A 20511-nucleotide genomic window follows, 5' to 3' on the forward strand; every position below is an offset into this window, starting at 1 on the left:
GCCTCCAAGTTCTTGCCTATACATGAAATTAAAAAATCAGTTAGATCTTTAAAGTAACTTCCTTCTGTCTGTTATTTTTCTCCTAATGAGCACATGACTTACCTTTAGTCAGATCCAACACCAGCTGAAGTTGTGAGTCCTTCCCACTGCTCGCAGCATCATCCTCACCAATGGCTCTTCTTGGTGCCTATCAGCAGGCACTTACAGAAGTCATTGGGCTTCACAAAGCTAAATTCCATTTTTACAAACAAGTTTAGCTCTATGCTAAATTTAAGTTCTTACTGAAGTCTGTTCTTGGTCTTGGTTTTGACTATGCTCTGTGTTTGCGTATTTGATAACAAGCAAAGGAGCAAAGAAGCCTCCTAAAGCAATGCTGTCCTGTGCACCCCTGAAGCCCAGTGGCCGCAAGATTTTTCTATGCCTTTCACTCACTAATGCAGTAAACTCACTTTACGAGTATGTTCCCAGTTCACCAGGAAGCAGTTTTGTTACCCTGCTGGCTGTTAATTACTGTTTGCAGCCTGAAATATGAAATATTTTACATTGATATGTAAAAGTTGTTATTTCTATGCTAAACTACATAAAATACTAAACCATATAAACCCATTTTTTTAATAAAGCATGGGGTGTTTGATGCAAGAATATAATCTGATAGGGCATTTTTTGGCAAAAAATATTAGGACTGACCGTTCTATTCCTCTGAACATACACTTGTCCAGTGAGTAAACCTGCAGGGAAGTAAAAATGCCTCCGTAAGCATTTGGGGCCAGGTTCCTCAGGGTAGTCAGGGTATTCCAACACATGTTACCTTGTAAGCTGGAATTTCTGCAAGCTGTTCCTCCCTTGAAAAGAAAAAGTCATCAGATTTGTTTTTGCATCCAGCTGTGCCTTTGCTTGCTTCATCTGAGAGCATGGAAGGTGCAGGGGACAGCAATTTCTTCACCCTCCCAACCTGAAACCCTCTCTGTGTCAAGATAAGGAGAGGGCAACCCCATCCTGTAGTCCCAAGGGGTTCTCATGGCTCAGTCCCACAGGCACACAAAGCTCAGACAGAATCCCTGGGACCATGTTACTGCATTGACTACCTTCTAGAGTTTTTAAACATCAGAGGACAAAAGCATAATTACAGCAGGGAAAGATGAGAGCTGCTTCAATTTGCGTATTGCTGAGAACACGTTAGGGATGTTGCACCTCACTTTTTCACTCTTCTGCTGACGTATCTTTATTTTCCCCTCATAGAAATGTTCAAAAGCTAGGGTCCTGCAGCCGGAAATCCTACCTCTCTCAGTCCATGAAGAATGAATGGAAACTGGCAAAAATTGCCTTTGTGGTCATCATTGTGTTTGTCTTGTCCTGGTCTCCATATGCTTGTGTCACCTTGATTGCCTGGGCAGGGTAAGTGGAAATGTAAAAGCATGGGTTATTCTGAAATATAAATATGATCAGTACTGTCACCCACAGGAAGTGGAGCTTCCTTTCGAAAGGTTTCTAAATAGTTATTATATTAGAGGTGATATTATGTTCTTCACTATATCTTTGTGGATGAAGGCAGAGAATGGATTCTTTGTCTATGTATTTTAAAACTATAATGACTTTTTATCTGCATTTTTGGTTCACATTGTTTCCTCTCCCCCATGATACTCTATTTGTATGAATTGGAGGAGTTATGGGGCTTTGAGCAACCTCATCTAGTGAAAGATGTCCCTGCCCGTGACAGGGGGCTTGGACTAGATGATCCTTTAAGGTCCCTTCCAACCCAAACCATTCTGTGTTTCTATGATGTTAATTGTGATTATCCTGCATTGACATTGATCACACGTGACGGACTGTGGGAGCTTAAAGTCAACAGGAGAATATTGGTTTAAACCACTTCCAATCCTCTCCTCCTTCCACAGTGTCTGCAACCAAACCATTGACACCCATTATTGTGCAGCATGGAGGTTGCTGCTGAAAGATTTTTAGGTTTGATTCTGTTTTATTTTTTTTTCTTTATTCCCTTTTCCCAGATGGTCACAACAGGTTTTTTTTTTGCCTAGTGTAGAAACAGGGAAGATGATTCTTTGTGTTCTTGGTATCCTCAAATAGATAACTAACTACTTGCATGTCTTTCATCTTCTACAAATGAATGAAACCAAGTGCACACTGTCAAATGCAAATCTTTCATTTGAGCAAAGAATATGTGTGACAGAATTACTCTTACAGAAGTATTTCTTATCAAGAGATCACAGCACAAAAACAGTCAAAGAGAGTAATATGTTTTAGTAATTTAGTATTAATCCATGGCATAGCTGTGTGTAATATTTTTGCTTTGTTTTAGCCGAGGCAACACCTTAACTCCATATTCCAAATCTGTGCCAGCAGTTATTGCCAAAGCTTCTGCAATCTACAACCCTATTATCTATGCAATAATTCACCCAAGATACAGGTACAGTAAACATATAGGTATGTGTATAACTGTGCATGCAATGTGTTTTTTACAATTAATGAACCACCTCCATTCCCTCAGCCTCACCCCATGCAGTGTCCACTCCTGCATTGACCGCTCCATGATGGGACCTGGGTGGTCAGACTTTCCACCATGTCCACCAGGTACAGGGCACCAGGGCAGCCCAGATGTGGCCAAGACAGGAGAATAGTCCCTCTCTTCACCTTTCTTACTCCTCAACTCCAGCTCTGTCCTGTGGAGCTGCAGAACATTACAACTGATTGGAGGAAGAGGTGATGCTCAGGATAAAGCAGATACTTCTGAAGTACTCTACTTTGGGGAACAAAGTCTCTTCTGAAGGCTGTTTTCATATTTGCTTCAGTTAGCTCTTTCAGGGAAAAGACTTTCCATTCTTTGCCATTTTCAAAAATATTAGCTTTGATTTAAGGAAAAGTTTTACACTGCAATAATGGGGTTTAATGGGCAAAATGTAATGCTGATCACTTCTTTGAAACACTTCAATTTTTTTGCAGATATGAAGTATTTCTGAACCTATGACTTCATAAGTAAATTATACTATCATTCTACTTATTATTAAAAATATCAATTACTTTATATTTCAAAACAGAGCTTCATGCCAACCCAGCATAATTTTACTAACAAATACTTAAATCCAGCAAAAATAGCTTTTTGAGGGTTTGTTTGTTTAAAAGTAGGAAAAGGACACAACTCCATTGTGTTCTTAGCCCTATCTTCAGTATTAGGTGGGCTCCTAAATAGTTTTTTTCCATCTTTACAACTCACAGCAGTGTACCCAGAGGAAGCTATACCTCCCACAGAAGATATAGCTCAGAGCTTGCCATTTCTTCCCATAGCTGTACGTAATGTGTTTGTAGCTGTACATAATGTGTTTTCGAAACATCGGCAGTGAAAAAGACTTCATCATATAAAGGGAGAAATGCTTGTAACAGAACTGCTATTTGGCATGTCTGCAGATTTTTCTGCAAGTCTTTCAAAGCCGATTTACCACATAGGGATGCTGCGTCAAAAGTTCGGAGGAAACAGGGATGCCGTGGTGATAAATGTGACGAACGTACAAATGCCACTAGATGGCAGCGTTAGTCGTCGGTACGGAGTTTGTCTCACCTCAGACGTGGAAAAGCTGCAGGTTACGTTTCCCGAAAACTAGGTTTTGGGAGCTGGAAACTGAGTTCATTGTTTTCAGTGTCTGATGTGTGATGGTGTGGTTGTAAGAACAGTTAAATTTTTTTCGAAGGCTGGTGGAAATACACCTAGAAATAGTGAAAATATATTTTTTTAAAATGTCTTCTATTGTAACTAACATAATTTTGCATCCTCAAAAACCTGACTCTATCTTATGTTTTGAAGGCTGCAGAGAATTTAGTTAAGCATAAGAGAATGACTGGAGTCTGATGGGTTGCAGAAGTTGAAGTGTTGCACAGTTGACTGACACATTATGAGCCTGGTATTTTTTTTTCTGATCCAAAGCTATTGTATTCAGTGATTCCTTATATTATTTTTTGTAAGGTCGAGTGAGTGTATTCAAAGCAGATACTATATAGTGCACTGCTTCAATTAGTCTTTTTCCTTACATCACTGGCTTTTCTAAGTAAGACTGTATTAAGAAAAAAATCTGAGTCCATGGTAGGATTTCAGATACTCTCTTAAAAAATATTGGAGTCTTTTATTATTTTCTTTCCCTGCTTTCTAATTTATATTTCTAGACATATCAATAAGAGAAGTTGTGAAGACATTTCATAGACTTGGGAGTCATCCAGTCAGGAAAAGAAGTAACATTGAGTCCCTTGTGATGAATCAAGCATGCAGTTTTAAAACTGAAAAAACAGCTACACTACAGCAACAAGTCAGCTGGTGAAAATATGTTGGCAGAGCCAATTTTGCTTGAACAGTGAATGATGAATAGATACATAAAGATCAGGGTTTCTGGATATTTTCCAAATCGTCTAATGATTCACGTTATGCCTTTAAAGTAATTTATCTAATGACAGATAAATGGGCCAGTCTGTTCAGGCCCAAGACTTAAGGGTTTGAGCAAGGGATGAATTGCCATTTTGTATTGGAACTGCTGAACTGAGTTAAATCTAAGAAATTTTCCAAATGTTTCTAGAAAGAGGCATTTAGAAACCAGGATCTAAGAAGTTTGGATATGGCTCAAACCAGTGATGTACAACTACCAAAGCAAGATATTTTTTGCACAGAGAATTGCTGTCACTGCATCTTAACACCCCAACAAATCAAACAAGCCTTTTTGTGGGGTTTCCTTACCTTAAGCAATAAAAAACCCCGTACATTACACTGAATGTATCTGAAAATATAACGGTGACCTTTGTGCTAGCACTTGGCATTTAAGAACTGGTCTAAGAAGTTAATTTTTATATACCCTGCTGCCCATCTACTCCCCACCAGCATGAAGGAGAAAAACAGATGTTCACGTTTCCAAGTTGCTCCCAAGTGAAGCACAATTTTACAAAAAATGGTTTGGATTAGTTGTTTTCCATATGCCTTGTTGCTGCCTCACTTCTTGTTTTATTAATTTATTTTTGTGCCGGTATTAACTTCATCTGTTGGGATGAAATAATGGATGGAGTGGCACTGGGGAGTTGTTATACCAAATTCATGGCCCTGCCAGTCCTCGGTAGCAGCGGGGAGCAAGGCCAGCTGACATCACGCAGGGGAGTGTCTTGGGCTCTTCTGCTCCATGCGGGGACAAGGCTGCAGCCTGGAGGAATAGATTCATACCAACATTACTGAGATTATTATTTAATGAATAAGGCAGGTTTTGAGTTCTTTGGGGCCTAGATCATCCTCCTCCTCTGTGCTTGTACAAAGTGCTAATTCCTGACAGCAGTTTACAGCAGCTGCCATGATACAAACAACCAACAATATCTGATTCTTCTGGTTCTCCCCCTTCCTTTTTATATCACTTGTCTTATGTCTTTGCACAGAGAAGACCTTAATACTAGCTAACTTGAAAGTTTTCTGGCTTAAACTTTTTAACTAAATTACAAGTAATAACATTTTTCAATATATTTTCAATTCTTACTACATATCCATGCAGCTCTTCCATGTGTGTTTTGATTTGGGTCCCAGAAGCCACCTGCTATTTTCCTGTCAGCCTGTTGAGTAGTTTCCACTAGATATACCATGCTATTTCCATGTAGTCTTTAAGACCTCCTCAATCAAAGCAGAAGCTATGCTGAGGTTGTGGAAAGAGACGGTACTTTCACCACATGATTTTCAAAGCTGCATTGTCCATGTGCCATTTGTTGGGTATTTTTTTCCACTCTCCTGTTTTCCTTCAGAAAAACCATCCACAATGCTGTTCCCTGCTTGAGGTTCCTAATACGAATATCGAAGAACGACCTCCTGAGAGGCTCCATAAATGAGTCATCACTCAGGACCTCTCTCTCCAGCCATCAGTCTCTTGCTGGCAAGACCAAGAGCACTTGTGTTTCATCTGTTTCCACTGGAGATGCTGTAAGTCTTTTCTTGTTTCCACGAAGGAAAGTGAGTATAATGTTTCTTTGATTCCTAAGATAAGCAACTCTATAAATACATATTCAGAATTAGAGAATGGAAAAGAGGGGGAGGTAACTAAATTTTTGAGAGTCATGTGGGGTCATTTCTGCAAAGCCTTCCTGGGAGTTCATGCGTGATGATCAGAAAAAGTATCCCCAGGTCACTATGTCTGCATGGTTCAGATGTTTATTGGGACTATGGATGTTCAGGTTAAGTCTTCATTATGAATTCAAAAGAGCCATTTTTAGGCACTGCCCATGTCACCAACCACTTTCTATAATTCAGTATCTGGTGCAGCTAGAGGACAGGAAAACAGTTTCCCATCCAAAGTTTTCTAACCTATCCAAAAGCTATCTTATTATTTAAAGGAAGCTCATTTTCTGCAGACAGGAAACTTTTTGTTTTGTTTCCCTGGATTTTAACCACGAGGAGTGGAAAACTCCTGCACCTGGAGCAAGGTGTGGTGTTTTGTAAGCATGGTACCTCAAGCCTTAGTAAGGCTGGTGGTCTGACTGAGGCATAGTGTGAAGAAGCTGCTGCCTACACCACAGAGCTTTTTCCTAGGGAAAAGCCACAGGTTAGAAACTCAGGATGTGTAACCTGTCAGTTTGGGTTATGTTATTGAGGAAAAACATGTAGTAAGCCCTTTCTCTCAACCAAGCAGAATTAAATGGAAACCAGCTCTCATAGCAGTAGGAATTGAGGGAGTTAGAAGTAAAAAGATCCCTTGGGATTCCTCATAGCCCCTCTCAGCACGGTCTGGCCTCTTCCCTAAGTCACAAGGAGCTGGCTCTGGCCGCAGACATGCTGGGAAGGCAGTTCCCGGAGAGGGACAGTGGCTCCCAGGGAGGGATGGTGGCCCCCGGGGAGGGATGACAGCGATGACAAGGCCTGAGCTGGGCCTGGCCCTCTCTGGGACCTGTGCCTCTCTGCACCCATCTTGGGCTTATGACAGCTCTCAGAGTGATGGCTGCAGTCAGTAACCTTTCACAAAGGTATAAATCACCATGACGGGCTGAGTGGTGAACTTTTGGCTCACCTCTCAAGCCAGGTGACAGTGGCCTGAGCAAGGATTGGGCTTGGTTATTTGCATGCTGTGACATGCAGGCTGCTGTCAGCATGCTGTCACTGAGAGTCAGGCTGTGGAGCTATGTTTCACGGAGATCGTAACCATGTTGAGTACTTTTGGGAAAAATGGGGTCCTTGATATGGAAATGAACCTAGGGAAAGCCAGCATGGTCAGTGCACCATTCTCAAACAACCTAATTTTACACTGAAATTTCTGCCAAAGAATGGAAGTTGTTCCTTTTGGATAACAGCACCAGGGAGATTTCTGAACTCTTTCATGGCAGACAGACTGGAAAGTAAACACACCTGAGCAAAAAATGCACTGTTCGCTGGGGAACCAGGCAGTCCCAGCCAATGCTACCACTCTGCCCAGGGTGCTGACAAGAAGCTTGGGCCTTCTGGCTGTGAAATAAAAAAAAAACCAACCAAACACTTTAAGTGCCTGAGGGGAATTCTCACTGTCTGAGCCCTAATGAAACAAAATCTATCCCATTACAAATGACAGGTGGCTTTGCAGTCCATGCTGCTGCCTCGTTCGCACATAAACCATGCAGCCACATCAAGTAGACTTCCAGGTAAAATGGCTAATTGCACGTTACTGGGTTTTAAATTAAAACAGTAAGTAGAAGAGTGAAAGGCATCTCTTAGCATGGACAAAGCCTTTTTTAGCATATTATTGTTCAGATTTGGGCCTAAGTGAGTTGAACTGTGTGACAGGACCCTTGGGGAGCGTGACACTACTGTACCACACAACACAGCATGAGGATCCCCGACTTTGCTTGCCTTAGGCTCTCAGGGCTACTTCAGGGCATGGGGAGCACTTTCATGTTTAACTGCTTGCTGATATATTAGGGCAAAAGATCTTAATGAGATAGGAAAAAAAAGAGTGACTCACTTTGTATGGTCTATGAAATTTAGCATTTTTCTTGAAGATACAAATAAATGGATAAATATTTCTGTTGCAATGTAAATGAAAATGAGAATGTATCCTGCTGCTTTAATTCCATTCACAGACCATTGATTATACAATGATGCATGAGGGTATCAACTGTGGCGATTTCATAAACCATAAAATACCCAGATTATCCTTGCAAGATGATGAGGTTAGTATATGCAACATGCCAATATGCTATCATAAAAAAGAGTATATTTTGTTTGGGATTGCTTAATAGCTTCAGCAAAGAGAGCACACACACATATCTGTATCACCCTTGAGATCATGGGGACCACTTGTCTGCTTATATTTGTGCTTCACTCACTGGTTATAGATACCATGTGTAGCAACATAGAAATGTGTTGACATAGTTTAAAACAGGGAGGCTCCTCATTTACTTATTTCCAACCTTTTTAGCACCTTTACCTTTTAATTTTATTTGACTTTAGGCATAAACTTTAAGTTCATTCCTAAATTCTGTCCCCGTTAATCCTTTGTTTGATGTCAAATTAGGTCATTCCTACTGCATCACCCATCCTGATCCAAGAAGCTTTCTGTTCTTCACTGTTGGTCACTACTTGGTTTTGGTCCACTGGGATTAGCAGGTCATTGTGTCTGTTTGGTTGGAGATGTTGTTTAAAGAGACAGGATAATGTGTATAAGAGGCTTCAGCCTTTGGCACAACTTTGGTTTAGGAGTCTCAAATGAGACACCTGCTGTAGCTATGCATAGCATCATGTTGAGCCGAGTTGATGCAGCCAAAGGTAATCGTTCCTGGGGCAACTGACAGCTCAGCACAGCTGTACAGATTTCAGCTGAAACAGCTGCAGCTGAAATAAAAGCTAAGTTCAATGACTCTCACATGACAGCAGCACCGAGTTAAATTTTTGAATGCTCCAATAAAGTATTGATGGGCAGGAATGACACCAGCAATGCTGTAAAAGACACAGCTGTTTCCATCAACACTTTCCTTTGCGTGTTATGTACATGTTAGTGTAGGGAGCCAACCCACTTGTGAGTCACAAAGTTGTATTTACAGTTTGATTCTGCAAGGGAGGAGAAATAAACAGGTGGCAATATGTATGAGCAAGGTGATGCAATAGGATTATGCACTAGCTTCCCACTTGTGTGGAGCCCTATCTGTCTATCTGTATCTAAAAGCTGGAGTGGAAAATAGTGGGATGATCTCGCCATTAATACTCAATCAAAAAGTCACCACCAAGTTAGGGATGATGGATGGCCTCAGCCCAAGCCTGTAAATGGAACGGCATGGTTGCAATGTCACGACTGTGCTTCATTACTGGTATGCTCCTGGAAAATTAGTGCAGAGCCCACCCGTTGTCTGCTAACCACTGATGATGGTTCAGAGAAGCAGCAAGATCATGGGGCTTGAGAAGCCCTTGGAGTTCTGGGTATCCAGCTGGGATGTATAAGAATATGGTTTTGGACCTGTGCATGTCCACGTTTTTGTACCAACTGATGGTCATACACAATGCCATAAGCCTTATTAAACAAATTGGTTGCACTTGCTCCCATCTTTAGACTTCAGATGCTGTGCAGATATAAGTGTCACACAAGCAATGATATAAAAAAGGGTGAAAAACATCCTGGTGAAAAGATATTAAATGTTTTTCCTTTATTTCAAAGATTTGTTTTTTTAATTTAGAAAAATAGTCCAGGGTAAGTCACAAGACTGAAAACCAAGCCACTCTCCAGGGGAGCTTTGAGTGTGATACCTGTGTTACAACAGCTTTGGTTTTCTGTAAGTGTGTGTGGTTTCTGCTAGAGTTTGGGAACTTTTAGAATTTGAGAAAGGATGTAACTGTGTGAAATCCTTTACCATTTGTGATTAGACCTGGAGTGATGTAGAGCTTGACCCTGTAGAGCCAGCTCATCAGAAACTGCAGCCTCGCCGAAGCCACTCTTTCTCAACAAGCGTGAGTCAGGAGAAGAGAGATCTGCTCCCAGAAACCTGCAGCAGTGAGGCAGCAACTGCAGAAAAGGTAAGGGGAAAAAAACCCTCTCATTTTACTGTTAATCTTGTTACAGTATATCATCTTTGGAATAACAATTCAGCCTTTATACTGATCTCTTTCATCTGTAGGCTTTATACCATTTCCAATGTCCTCCTCAGCCTTGCTGTTGTGACTAATAATCACTATTTTTTGTCACTAATTTGTCAATAATGCCTTGTTAACTTTTTTTCACTGGTACGTTGCCTGTTTTTTGAAAGCCAACATCAGCTCATAGCTCTAAATCTGCATTAAAGCACATTCAGTTACAGCAAATATAAGAAGTTGACTTCTTTGCCTCTTTGCATGTCTATCTACCCCAACTCCGGTTCTTCCCATCCTGACCCTTGTGTCCAACAGTGTGGCAGCCTGCTTTTATTACAAAGTCAGGGCTGCTAAACAGAGTTTGACATGATAGAAGCCACCGTCTTTCCTCTTTTCAGTATCCATTAAAATGTTTTATTTTTGTTGAGGACGAAGACGAGAAAGAAACTCCCATTTCTCCCTAAAGGTGGGAGAGTCTGGCAGCTGCCACCCTTCCCTCACTGAGAGAGGAGCTGGTGAGTACTCAGCACATCTTCTGTGGATGCACCACACTCACTGCCCAAACTGCTGAGGTTTGGGGTCATGCTGTTGAGGAGCACCTTGTTTTGTAAGAAACTGTTGAGGATGAGAGCAGTAGGTCACCCACAAGTCACCTTTTGCCAAAAGCGCATCGCCAGTTTCAAAACAAGTATTCATACGGGTGGCACAATGTCAAGCACGTATCAGTGCTGCATTTTCAAAAGAAAGGACTTGCAATCCCCTGCCTGTGGCTGGACTGAGTAGCACCCACTTTTTGATGGAGGTACCCTTTCCTGGGGTTACTCTAGTCTGTGTAACCAAACACTTACACCTTGGGCAGCTATAGTGTTTCTTTCTGTCCCCTATGCTCTTTTCCAGCTCTGAGGAGAATTGTCTAGGCACAGTATAGTTTAAAGCAGGAGCTTCTCTGGAACTTCTGAGCCACCCAATGACCCAGTTCCTGCATGTGTCTGCCCTGTCTTCTTTCATGTGTCTCCTTAAGATGAAGTCCTGAAAAACAGTGGTCTTTTCCTGCAACTGTTGTGATTAGTATTAACAGAAAAACAATGGCTTCAAACATTACAAAAGGCAATGTGGGCTCAAATTTACTACCCACCTCCACTGCCCTTCAAGGTTGTAGAAAAGTGGCGAAGACAAGAGTTGTCTCCAGGTGCTGGAGAACCACCAGCTTTCAGTCTCACAAAGAAGTAGAAGGAAAATAAATCTCATGTGGTTGCATAAAAGTGTTCAATAATACAATGAATATTTCTGTATTCTGCAATTTAGTAATTGTGCAGCCCACAAAAAGTCTCAAACACTAAACTTTTTCTTTGAAAGACCGCTATTAGATTATTTTGATAAATAGCCTTTAAATGGAGTACCTTCATGCTAAGACTTTCAGTAGTGTTCACTGAGATGTCTGGAGTTTATTTACATTGAATATTCAAAGCCTTATTTGCTTTTCTCAATATTTTCAGCAAAGATTCCTGTGTGGTGAGAAGCTCCTTTATGTGTTAGATAAATGTATGAATATTCATTATGTCAGAACCAGTATTTATTTGAAATCAAGTATAACTATGAAGATAAGATAGGTGTGGATACTTGATTTCAAAGGAGAGTTGCCAAGTGTACTCTGTGCACCCAGGTTTTGTGTTAAGGGAATTATATGGCATGAAAACTACTAAAAAAACCTTGGAAGTGGTGTCCTGACCACCGAGCAATATCCAAAAGAAACTCATCCTTCTGCTACCATGAAAACAGCAATTGGAGCAGAGAGGAGTGCTTTTAGGTTTTTGGTTTCTTTTTTTTTCATTCTATTGTCGTCGTTTGTTTGGAAGAACAGACTTTTCTCTGTAATGATGATTTAAACCACTTCTTTTTAGCACATTGTGCTTCCTGCCACTTGGTAGGTACAGTGGCTGGAGAAATGGTTATTGATAGGGATTGATAAATTATTTCTGCTTGTGGAGTAGAATTACATTATGCTGCAGTATATACCAGTAACTAATTTTAAACTCAGACTGACAGAGAAGCAGTGGGGAAAGGGAGACAAAAATTCTGGGGTGTTGTTTTGGTTTTTTTTTTTTTAAAAATTATGTCAACAACAAATGTGCTTGGTTTTCTGTCTGTAAAATCAGACTAGACCTATGCTATGCAATAACATATTCTGCCAAACTACTTGCTAAGACTGAGATGACTTTGAAATCTTAAAAAAACCCAAACAAACAAAAAACCACAACAAAACCAATTAAAAAAAACCCCAAACCCTTTCCCTTTTTTATATAAGGAACCATTTAGTTTGTTACTGTAAAGGCAGTATCACAAGCCATGGACAAGGTGGAGACAAATGGGGCCATGATTACAGACCCTGCTGAGCTGTAATCACGCTGGAAACTGATTTAATGTTTTTAAAAGATATTTCAGCACCAAAGTCCTATAAATCCACGGGAATTACATGCCTGAATGCTTCAAGAAGACTAAAGTAGAATTAATGAGGTTTATGACTGCAACAGGAATATGTGCAATAGAGGAAAACTTTTACAAAACTATTATGGGAAGCTCAAGGTATGGAGAGACCCAGTGTAGCTAATTAATGCACTTTACAATCTTATTAAGAGAACTAAATAGATCTATAACTCTGCAAGATGCTTTATAACAATTTGCATAAAGCTTAGTCATACTCTGAATTCCATTAGGCTTCATGGGAATACACATAGTAATGAACTAAAAATGCCATTTTACTTTCAATGTTGATTTTCCTCAGGAAGGAAGGACTTCTAACTTCTCTATCTGGCACAGTGATTTTATTTTGATCACTCTTGCCTTCTATTGCCAATGTATTTAAATATTAACTAACACTTTCAAGATTACTTAGTTTACTCTGGTTTTGCATACTCTGTATGAAGAGTTATAGAAAGGTCACGAGGGAGTTGCCATCAGGACCAAGTTAGAAATTAGAGCTCTCTCAAAATAGGCAGATGGGAAATGTTTAGCAAAGCAAAATCAGAGTTGCTGTTTTTCCCTTCTTTGCTGGTGGAAGTACTGCACAACGTGTGAATGCAAAGCCACTAACTGCCCCAAGACAGTACCAGAAGCCATTTGGGGACATCATGATAGAGATTGTCACAAGGATGATGAAACTTCAGGCAAATAAAGAATACAGTCTGCTTGAGTCTTATCTGGGATCTCTTCCATGAGAGAGAAAATACAATTATCCAGTACCTTGAGATGTGGGGTTTTTTTAAACATAAGATATACGGTTATAGGAATGGGCTACTCTTTAATTCTTTTTTTCTTTTTGGTCTCTACAGATATTTGAGCATGTCGTCTTTTGCTTTGTTTAGCATCCTGCTTTCCAAGCTGTAGATGTTAACGAAACATGACTTTCCCTCTTTCTAGTCAATAATTCAAGAGTTTAGAAAACATGACTGGTGACTCAAACAGCAACTAGTGGTAATGAATTTCCAATACTGGTTTCCATAGTTGTATGTTGTATGACAACACTAAAGCTTATGTCTCTGCTCCAGGTTTCACTCTCCTCCAGCTGTTTGGAGAAGGTGCTTGGGCGGTCATTCCTACGCAGCCCCCCTGCAGCACTCATCACCAGCTCCCTGCGAGCAGCTTCTCTGCCTGTGGGTCTGAACAGCAGCAGTGTCAGCAGAGGAGGAGACTCGGACACTTCACAGGTGGCAACTCAACAAAGTCAAGTGAACGGAGTCCTGGGCTCTATCATTAGCAGTACAGTCCCTCGTATCATCATCATTCCTACCTCAGAGTCCAACCTATTTCGAGAGGAACTGGAAGAGGAAGAGACTGAATTATTCCCATTTCATGACAAAAAGGGCAATCTGCTGGACTTGGAAGGGCTTAGCTCATCCACAGAGTTCCTTGAAGCTGTTGAGAAATTTCTATCATAAGTTTGTCAAAAGAAAACATTCCAGTAATTATTTTCTTGGCATCTTCTCCACTTAATTATACCAAATAGCCAAAGCCTTCTAGGTTAGGTCATCAGAATTTTTGTATGTTTATACAGTAGTCACTAGGCAGCCTTCAGATTTATCTTTGTCCAGACCAGCTCAGGCATGGAAACAGGCTTTCTTTCAGATTGTGCTGCAGGAAATGAGCAGTGGAAGATCTGGCAGCACAAGCAAGTGGCATTGGCTGAGTCGGCCGCCTGTTTCTCGAGGCCCTGATTTGTAACCACAGATGGAGGTTCCTGCAGAAGGGAAAATGCCTGAGAGAAAGCAGGGGCAGCTGCTGAATGTTTCTGCTACCTGTTCGTGAAACAGCATTCCTGTTTTGGCAGCTCTCTTTTAGACAGTGATGAGAAGCACCACAAGACCACAGCTCCCACCAGCCCCAGCAGTAATGCAGATGGCACTATTACCTGAACTGTCTTTTAATCAAATTATCTTCAACGTTGGTTTTGGTTTGGAGTTTGTTGGTTTTTTTTTAATAGACAGCTTGCAACACATAAACAAACTGATGGTGTAACTGGGAAGTCACTGCTTCCTTTTAAAGTTTAGTGCTAGAAGTCTGGATTTTACCTCAGCTTTAGCACAACCACCTGAATGCCAAAATGCAAGGCACTATATGCTAAAACATACACTTCTACCTGTAGTGGCATTTAGAGCACCTTCGGAGTTACAGTCTTGATTAAATATGTATAGATCCTCATGAGTCTGTGACTAAAATGGTTAATATCCACAGCTGGCTTGACAAGCCACTGATAAAGATAAAGCCTTGTCTTCTATACATCAGTTGTCTCTTCAGAGGAGATTCTTGTCTTCTTCTCTTCTAAAATGGCCCAGAAGATGTCTTCTACAGGTCACTTACCAGAGGCCCTCAGAGCAGGTAAAACTTCTTCTTGGGATGAAAACTCCATGGCACTGTGGTGTTTGCTACAGGATCTACAGTCACATCGTTATCAGTGATTGCTGCTTGTGCTCATTTGTGCTTCACATTACAGCTCAGGCTCACAAGACCCTCCTAGCATTTTATTCCTAAATGCATTCTTCCTTTTGTTACTCATTTTCCCTTTTTATAACATGTTCTCTACATCCTCTCTTTCAGTCTCTGACCTTTAAACACAGACAAGTTGAACTATATTGTTCTCCACATAAAATCAGTATATCTTAGTAGAAAGCAGGCGTTTGTCTGGATATAGTAGTACAAATATTTGGTCCAGTGAGTCTAGTAGCATTCAGACATCCAACAAGAGATTAAGTGTTTATGCTCATAGTCTCAGTTTGTTCCCTTGACTGTATTCTGGATTGTGCAAAGACCACTGAGAGCATTTCAAAGTTTCGTGTATTCACTGACTGGTCTTGAGAAGTCATCTCTCTTTTCTTGTTCTCCTGATGCAAAAAAACAGATGAAAAGATGGAAATCATAGAAGTACATTTACAAATTATTTTCCTTTATTACAAAAGAAGATAACAAAAAAATCTTGTCTGTAACCAGCTAGACAGGAATACCACTGAAGAATAAACTAAAACCCAAAGCTGTGCAAGAGAGAGAGAAATGCCTCTGAATTCGTACACCTGAGGCTTTGCAGGGTGTCAGCACGGCAGACCTTTGAGAGGACTGAGACATTTACTTTTTGTGTAAGTTCTGCTCTTTATAGGAAAAAAAAACACCCTCTGGTGAGTTATAGAGGGGATTGCTTAGATAGATTGCCTGTTGCAATGCCAACACTCTTACCGCTGCTGTCATTTGAGGTACTCTTGCTGCCTAGAGACCTTCATTAGAAATTATGCAGTACCCACAGCTGGGCTGCTGCAGGCTGTGCCCACCAGGTGCCGGGTTTTCATGCCAAGGTTGTCTGCAATCATCTAGGCATTTCCAAAGACAACTCTTTCACTTGAGGACTGGTGCAGTGAGGAGGCAGCATGGGGCAGCTGCTGGGCACTGGGACAGGGACGTGCTTGCCTGCAGCTCCTTGCTGCCAGGCTTCCATCCAGTGCATGGTTCTGGCCACAATGAGTAAGCAAATGTTAATTAAATACAACACTCATGGAAAATGGGGGAGGCTTAATCCTAGGCTAAACATATTGTCCTGCCATCTCTGATTCTTTTCATTTTTTTTGCTGAACCTGTCCTCTCTGATTTGTTGCTTGTTTTTTCTTTTTCCTACTTCAACTGTGCAGTGACCTTACTTCTTCTTGCACTTAATATCCTGCTGTATCTCCTTTCTTCTCAAACCAGATGTTGGGAAGCAAGTATTCCTACAAGCCTTCCAACCTGACTTTTACAGTTGTAATTACTCTTTAATAACAATAAGAAAATGTATTTGGTGTTCCAGATATAAGAACATGCCCTGGAGCAGGTTTTGCACTCAGATGTTGACAGACTAGTACTGGTAAGACTGCAGGCAGGATATTGCCATAGTTTCCGACAGGATGAAGAAAGCAAGACCTAAAGTAACAGTCTACAAGCTCCTCTATATTTGAATAAAGTTTTGCATTCGACTTGTTAGTCTGCAAGATGACTTTCCAGTGAACTCTTGCATATATGCTGGTATTAAACTGTCTCTGAAAACCAGTGGGCTTGAGGTATGTGCAAAGAAGCGTTTCACTTTTGTACTGTCAATGTAATTACTACTAGTACTATTGCTTCTGAAGCTAATGTCAAGATAACTGTTTACTTCAACTGATGTAGGCTAGAATGCCAAATAAGATAGCAGTAGACATATAAAAAATAAAGTTGTATAAAATATCATAGACTTATTACATTCACTGTGAGATTTTTGCAGAAGCATCAGTCACAGAGTAAATGAATTTTAAATTGACTACCACAATGCAGAAACATTTTGCAAACTTCTCTGTTGCCACATTAGAATAGACGGCACGTAAAAATGTACAGTATTAACTGTTGCTTCCCATTTCACAAAAGAATGTATTGGTGCACTCAAATGGAATAAAAAATTCTCAGGAGTTAAACTGAACTGTCCATTGGTTTTTTTCTTATTTAATCATTAATTTCAGGACCTGGGAGGAGGAATGAAAAAGTTGAGTCAAAGTTTTTGAAACCTGTGCTCTAATCCGGTGAATAATAACTGAGGTACATCTATAACTTTATTTACATGAGCAGCTCCTTTCAAGTCACTTAGACTGCTCACATGCAACCGAGCACTTGCCTACTTGAGTACAGAGCATCTAAAATTAGAGCTCAGCAACTTTTGAAATACGATGACTAACTGGGATGTCAGGAATCTAGTGAACAAAACTGAAAAAAAAATAGCCAAAGTCAATACACTAGAACTGTGACAGCAGCCTTTGATCTTTGTCCTAAATCTGAATGACAGTTAACCAGCAATTGTGTGTTCCTGCTAAGTCTTTGTATAGCACAGTTACAGAATATGTTCCAGTTTTTGTGAGTAATGTCAGACCACAAGTGTAAACATTTTCTTTTACCATGGACAATGAATTTATTTTTTTATAGTTAAATCAATAGTTAGATAAAGGTTTCAAATAAGCAAGAAAAAAAGATGGTGTTTTGGTTCAGCAAGTGCATGTATGAGGTGACTGCAGGATGAGGTTGGACAGGGTAGAAGCAGCTGAGATGTAGCTGTCCCCCTTAGGTCATCTCAACACAAACTGGTGATTATTTCTGTCTTTTCATCTCATCCATAGCCTCAGACTGTACATCAATGTTCTGGCTCCACATCTTGAATGGACAGTATTTGAGTGGAAAGTTTGGTGCTGGGATGTTTTTATTGTGCCTGTATCATTTACCTGTGTATTAACATATACTACGGCTTACTAAGAATTCAGGTGTCTGTCCATATATTGTGTTTGCTTTATGGTGTGTCTGCATTGCAATCACATCTTCACTCTGGTAGTGCTTGTTGGTACTACAGGTGGTAGCAGAACATGAAAAGCTATCTGCAAAATGTCAGTCAGGTGTAAATCCACCATTACTAACTCTCCCCTGTGCTAGTGTGGAGATGTATCTGCTTGTTAGCAATCCTGGTGTCAATACAACATGGTTTAAATTTCCCGAGAGAAAATTTCTGGTAGAGTCATACAATACATTGACATTTGTATTCTGATATGTTTTTACTCTTTATTTGTGGTTATGTATCATGTTGGCATTTTTGTTTAAAAAATCAGTTGTGCTTTTACCTTAAAGCAAAGCTTCAGAAGGCCCTTGTCATCTTCCAGATCTTGTGCTGGACTGAATGACCCAAAGACATAGGCACCAACATGTGAGGAGATGGGCTGCTGCTGTCACCAGCAGTGCATGATCCTTAGGGTGATGCACGCCAGCCCTTTCCCACCATGCCAAGGAGCAGGTCTGATCCCCATGGAGCAGTCAGACACATGTGCTAGAGGGTGCATGTGAAACAGTATTTTCCAGAAATTTATAGGGAACTCAGTGTGGGTAGATTTTGATGGGGACAGCAGAGGATGCCTCCCTAGAGTTTCTGCTTACCAAATTTCAGGTTCCTTTCCACTGTAAGCAGGTAGTAAAGCTCTTCAAAGAAACAGATGGATGTATTTAACATTAACAACTAATTTTCCATGGGTGTGCTCTTGGAAACAAATGATCCCTATTTCCTGAGATGGAGAAAAAAAAATCCAGCCCAGAGCAGACTGCAAGTGTGGAAAATGTGAGGTTGGACACATATGAGTTCAGTAAATGTAAAACAAATTAAAACAGCAGCTTATAGTGGAAATAGTTGAGCCACCGAGAGTGCAGCAAGATGGCCAACTCCAGCTTCATAAAAGGTATAAAAGGCTGTAGCCAATCATGTAATACACCCAAGTCTTTTTGTCTGTCCCCATCTATGGACAACCTGACAGAAAACAACTTGGAGTCATGAGTAGCTTTGTCACGCTTGGGTCACTGTCATCACACTTGACTGTCTGGGCACCAGCATGTGGAGGAAAGGGGAGTGAAAAGTTTCTGGTACGAGAGCAAACTTAATTTGCCTCATTAAAATGAGAAAAAATAAAAAAAGACTGAGGGGGATATGACTGCTACCTTTACATGTCTGGGGAGGAAAATGGGCCGTTCAAGTGTAGTGCCAATTTTGGCTCAGGAATACATTAGCGTAAAATGTCTGTGAATTAATGTATTCTGAAAATTATATGGTTGGGTTGGTAGGGTTTTTTTTGAGATTGGGACATGTGCACTGTGGGGAGACAAAAGAAACAACTGTGTTTTATACTGCGTCCGAGTCTTGTACAAGCTGGCCAGCTGGCTGTAGCCCCAGTGACAGATGTCAATGACCAGTCTCAGGCACCGATTGGGTCAGTAAAATAATAATAAATTTTTTAAAAGTGCAAATATCTACAGAAACCAACGCTGGCATTAAACATGTATTGAGGTGACTAATTTGCTGATGGTTTTAAATAGGCTGGGGTTGTCTGGAGTGTGAGGGCATGGGTGACTGTCAAGAGAGCACAGAAGGCAGGAGTCCTGCTGGAGAAATGCAGCACATTTCCTGATGATGTACAGCCATCAAGCAAGTAACTGCTTCCGATTTGCCAAGGGGAAAAATTGCCAAGCAACCAGTACGATCTCTGTCATCCTTTCTGCAAACTTTAGTGGAAAAATTGCCTGTCCTCAAAGGTATTTTGTAATGTGGAAATAACTTGAGCTGCAGCTGCCTGGAAGGGCTAAGCCTGCTTTTTGTTGTATTTCCCTCCTCGCCATCACGTTGCTTAAAAGCCACACGCTTTTCTGGAGCTGAGAATTGTTTTGGCCTTCTCCTCTTGGCCCCAGATTGTGTTTACAATCTCAATTCAGCTTCAGACCTTATTTTGCAGCATCAGAGAGTCCAGCAGCAAGTGTCGAACCCCTTGCCTGGCCCCTGGGATTCTCCACTACATGTCTTACCCTCTCAGCCTTTAGTCTACCAGATGTGCTGGCCTGCAGGGCCAAGGGAAATGGGCAAGAAAGAAATAATCTTCTGTGGTTTCACTATCTTGCCTATTTTGGGAGTGACTGGTTCCTTCCTTCCCTTCCTTTCCTTCTTTCCCTTCCTTTTTCTTTCTCCATTTTTTCTCATGGATGCCTTGGCATGAATCTCTGCTGGCATAGGATGTTTCCTCAGAAAGCCTTTGTTTTTGTGCTGGTCTGGATTTATTTTCCCCACATGATGATTTTTCCTGGACCAGCTTCTAAGCGCTGCTGAAGGTGCCTGGCACACAGTTCTTCACGGTTGGGTTGTCCTGCCACACTTTGGTGGTGTTGATGCACCGAGACATTTGCTTTTAGGTGAAGCTCTTCCCGTCCAGCAAGAATTAGCAACTAAGATTTCCAGAGGAGAAACTCCCACGACATGTTTCTGTTTTGACTGTGGTGCTGCTTGGGTAGGAGAAGGGCTGAAAATGGAACATTTGGAGGGTGGTTTTAACCATCCCACAAATTCTGCTGGTTTGAATGAGCTGAGGCCAATTGTATGAGATTCAAGAAGGCCAAGTGCTGGGTCCTGCACT

The 20511-nt window shown here is 40.9% G+C and overlaps 1 protein-coding gene across 1 annotated transcript in view; it reads left to right on the forward strand.

Moving 5' to 3' along the window:
- The window catches only part of LOC104537935 (melanopsin-like), a 34621-nt gene extending 20641 nt beyond the window's left edge, over positions 1-13980 (forward strand). The window contains exons 6-10 of the mRNA XM_010180958.1: positions 1240-1395; positions 2318-2425; positions 5770-5944; positions 9842-9991; positions 13591-13980. Of these exons, the coding sequence (XP_010179260.1) occupies positions 1240-1395; positions 2318-2425; positions 5770-5944; positions 9842-9991; positions 13591-13980 (979 nt within the window). The remainder of the gene's footprint in view (positions 1-1239; positions 1396-2317; positions 2426-5769; positions 5945-9841; positions 9992-13590) is intronic.
- The last annotated feature ends 6531 nt before the right edge of the window (positions 13981-20511 follow it).

This window comes from Mesitornis unicolor, unplaced genomic scaffold, assembly GCF_000695765.1.
Source record: "Mesitornis unicolor isolate BGI_N332 unplaced genomic scaffold, ASM69576v1 scaffold17933, whole genome shotgun sequence".
In the NCBI taxonomy this organism is placed as follows: Eukaryota; Metazoa; Chordata; class Aves; order Mesitornithiformes; family Mesitornithidae; genus Mesitornis; species Mesitornis unicolor.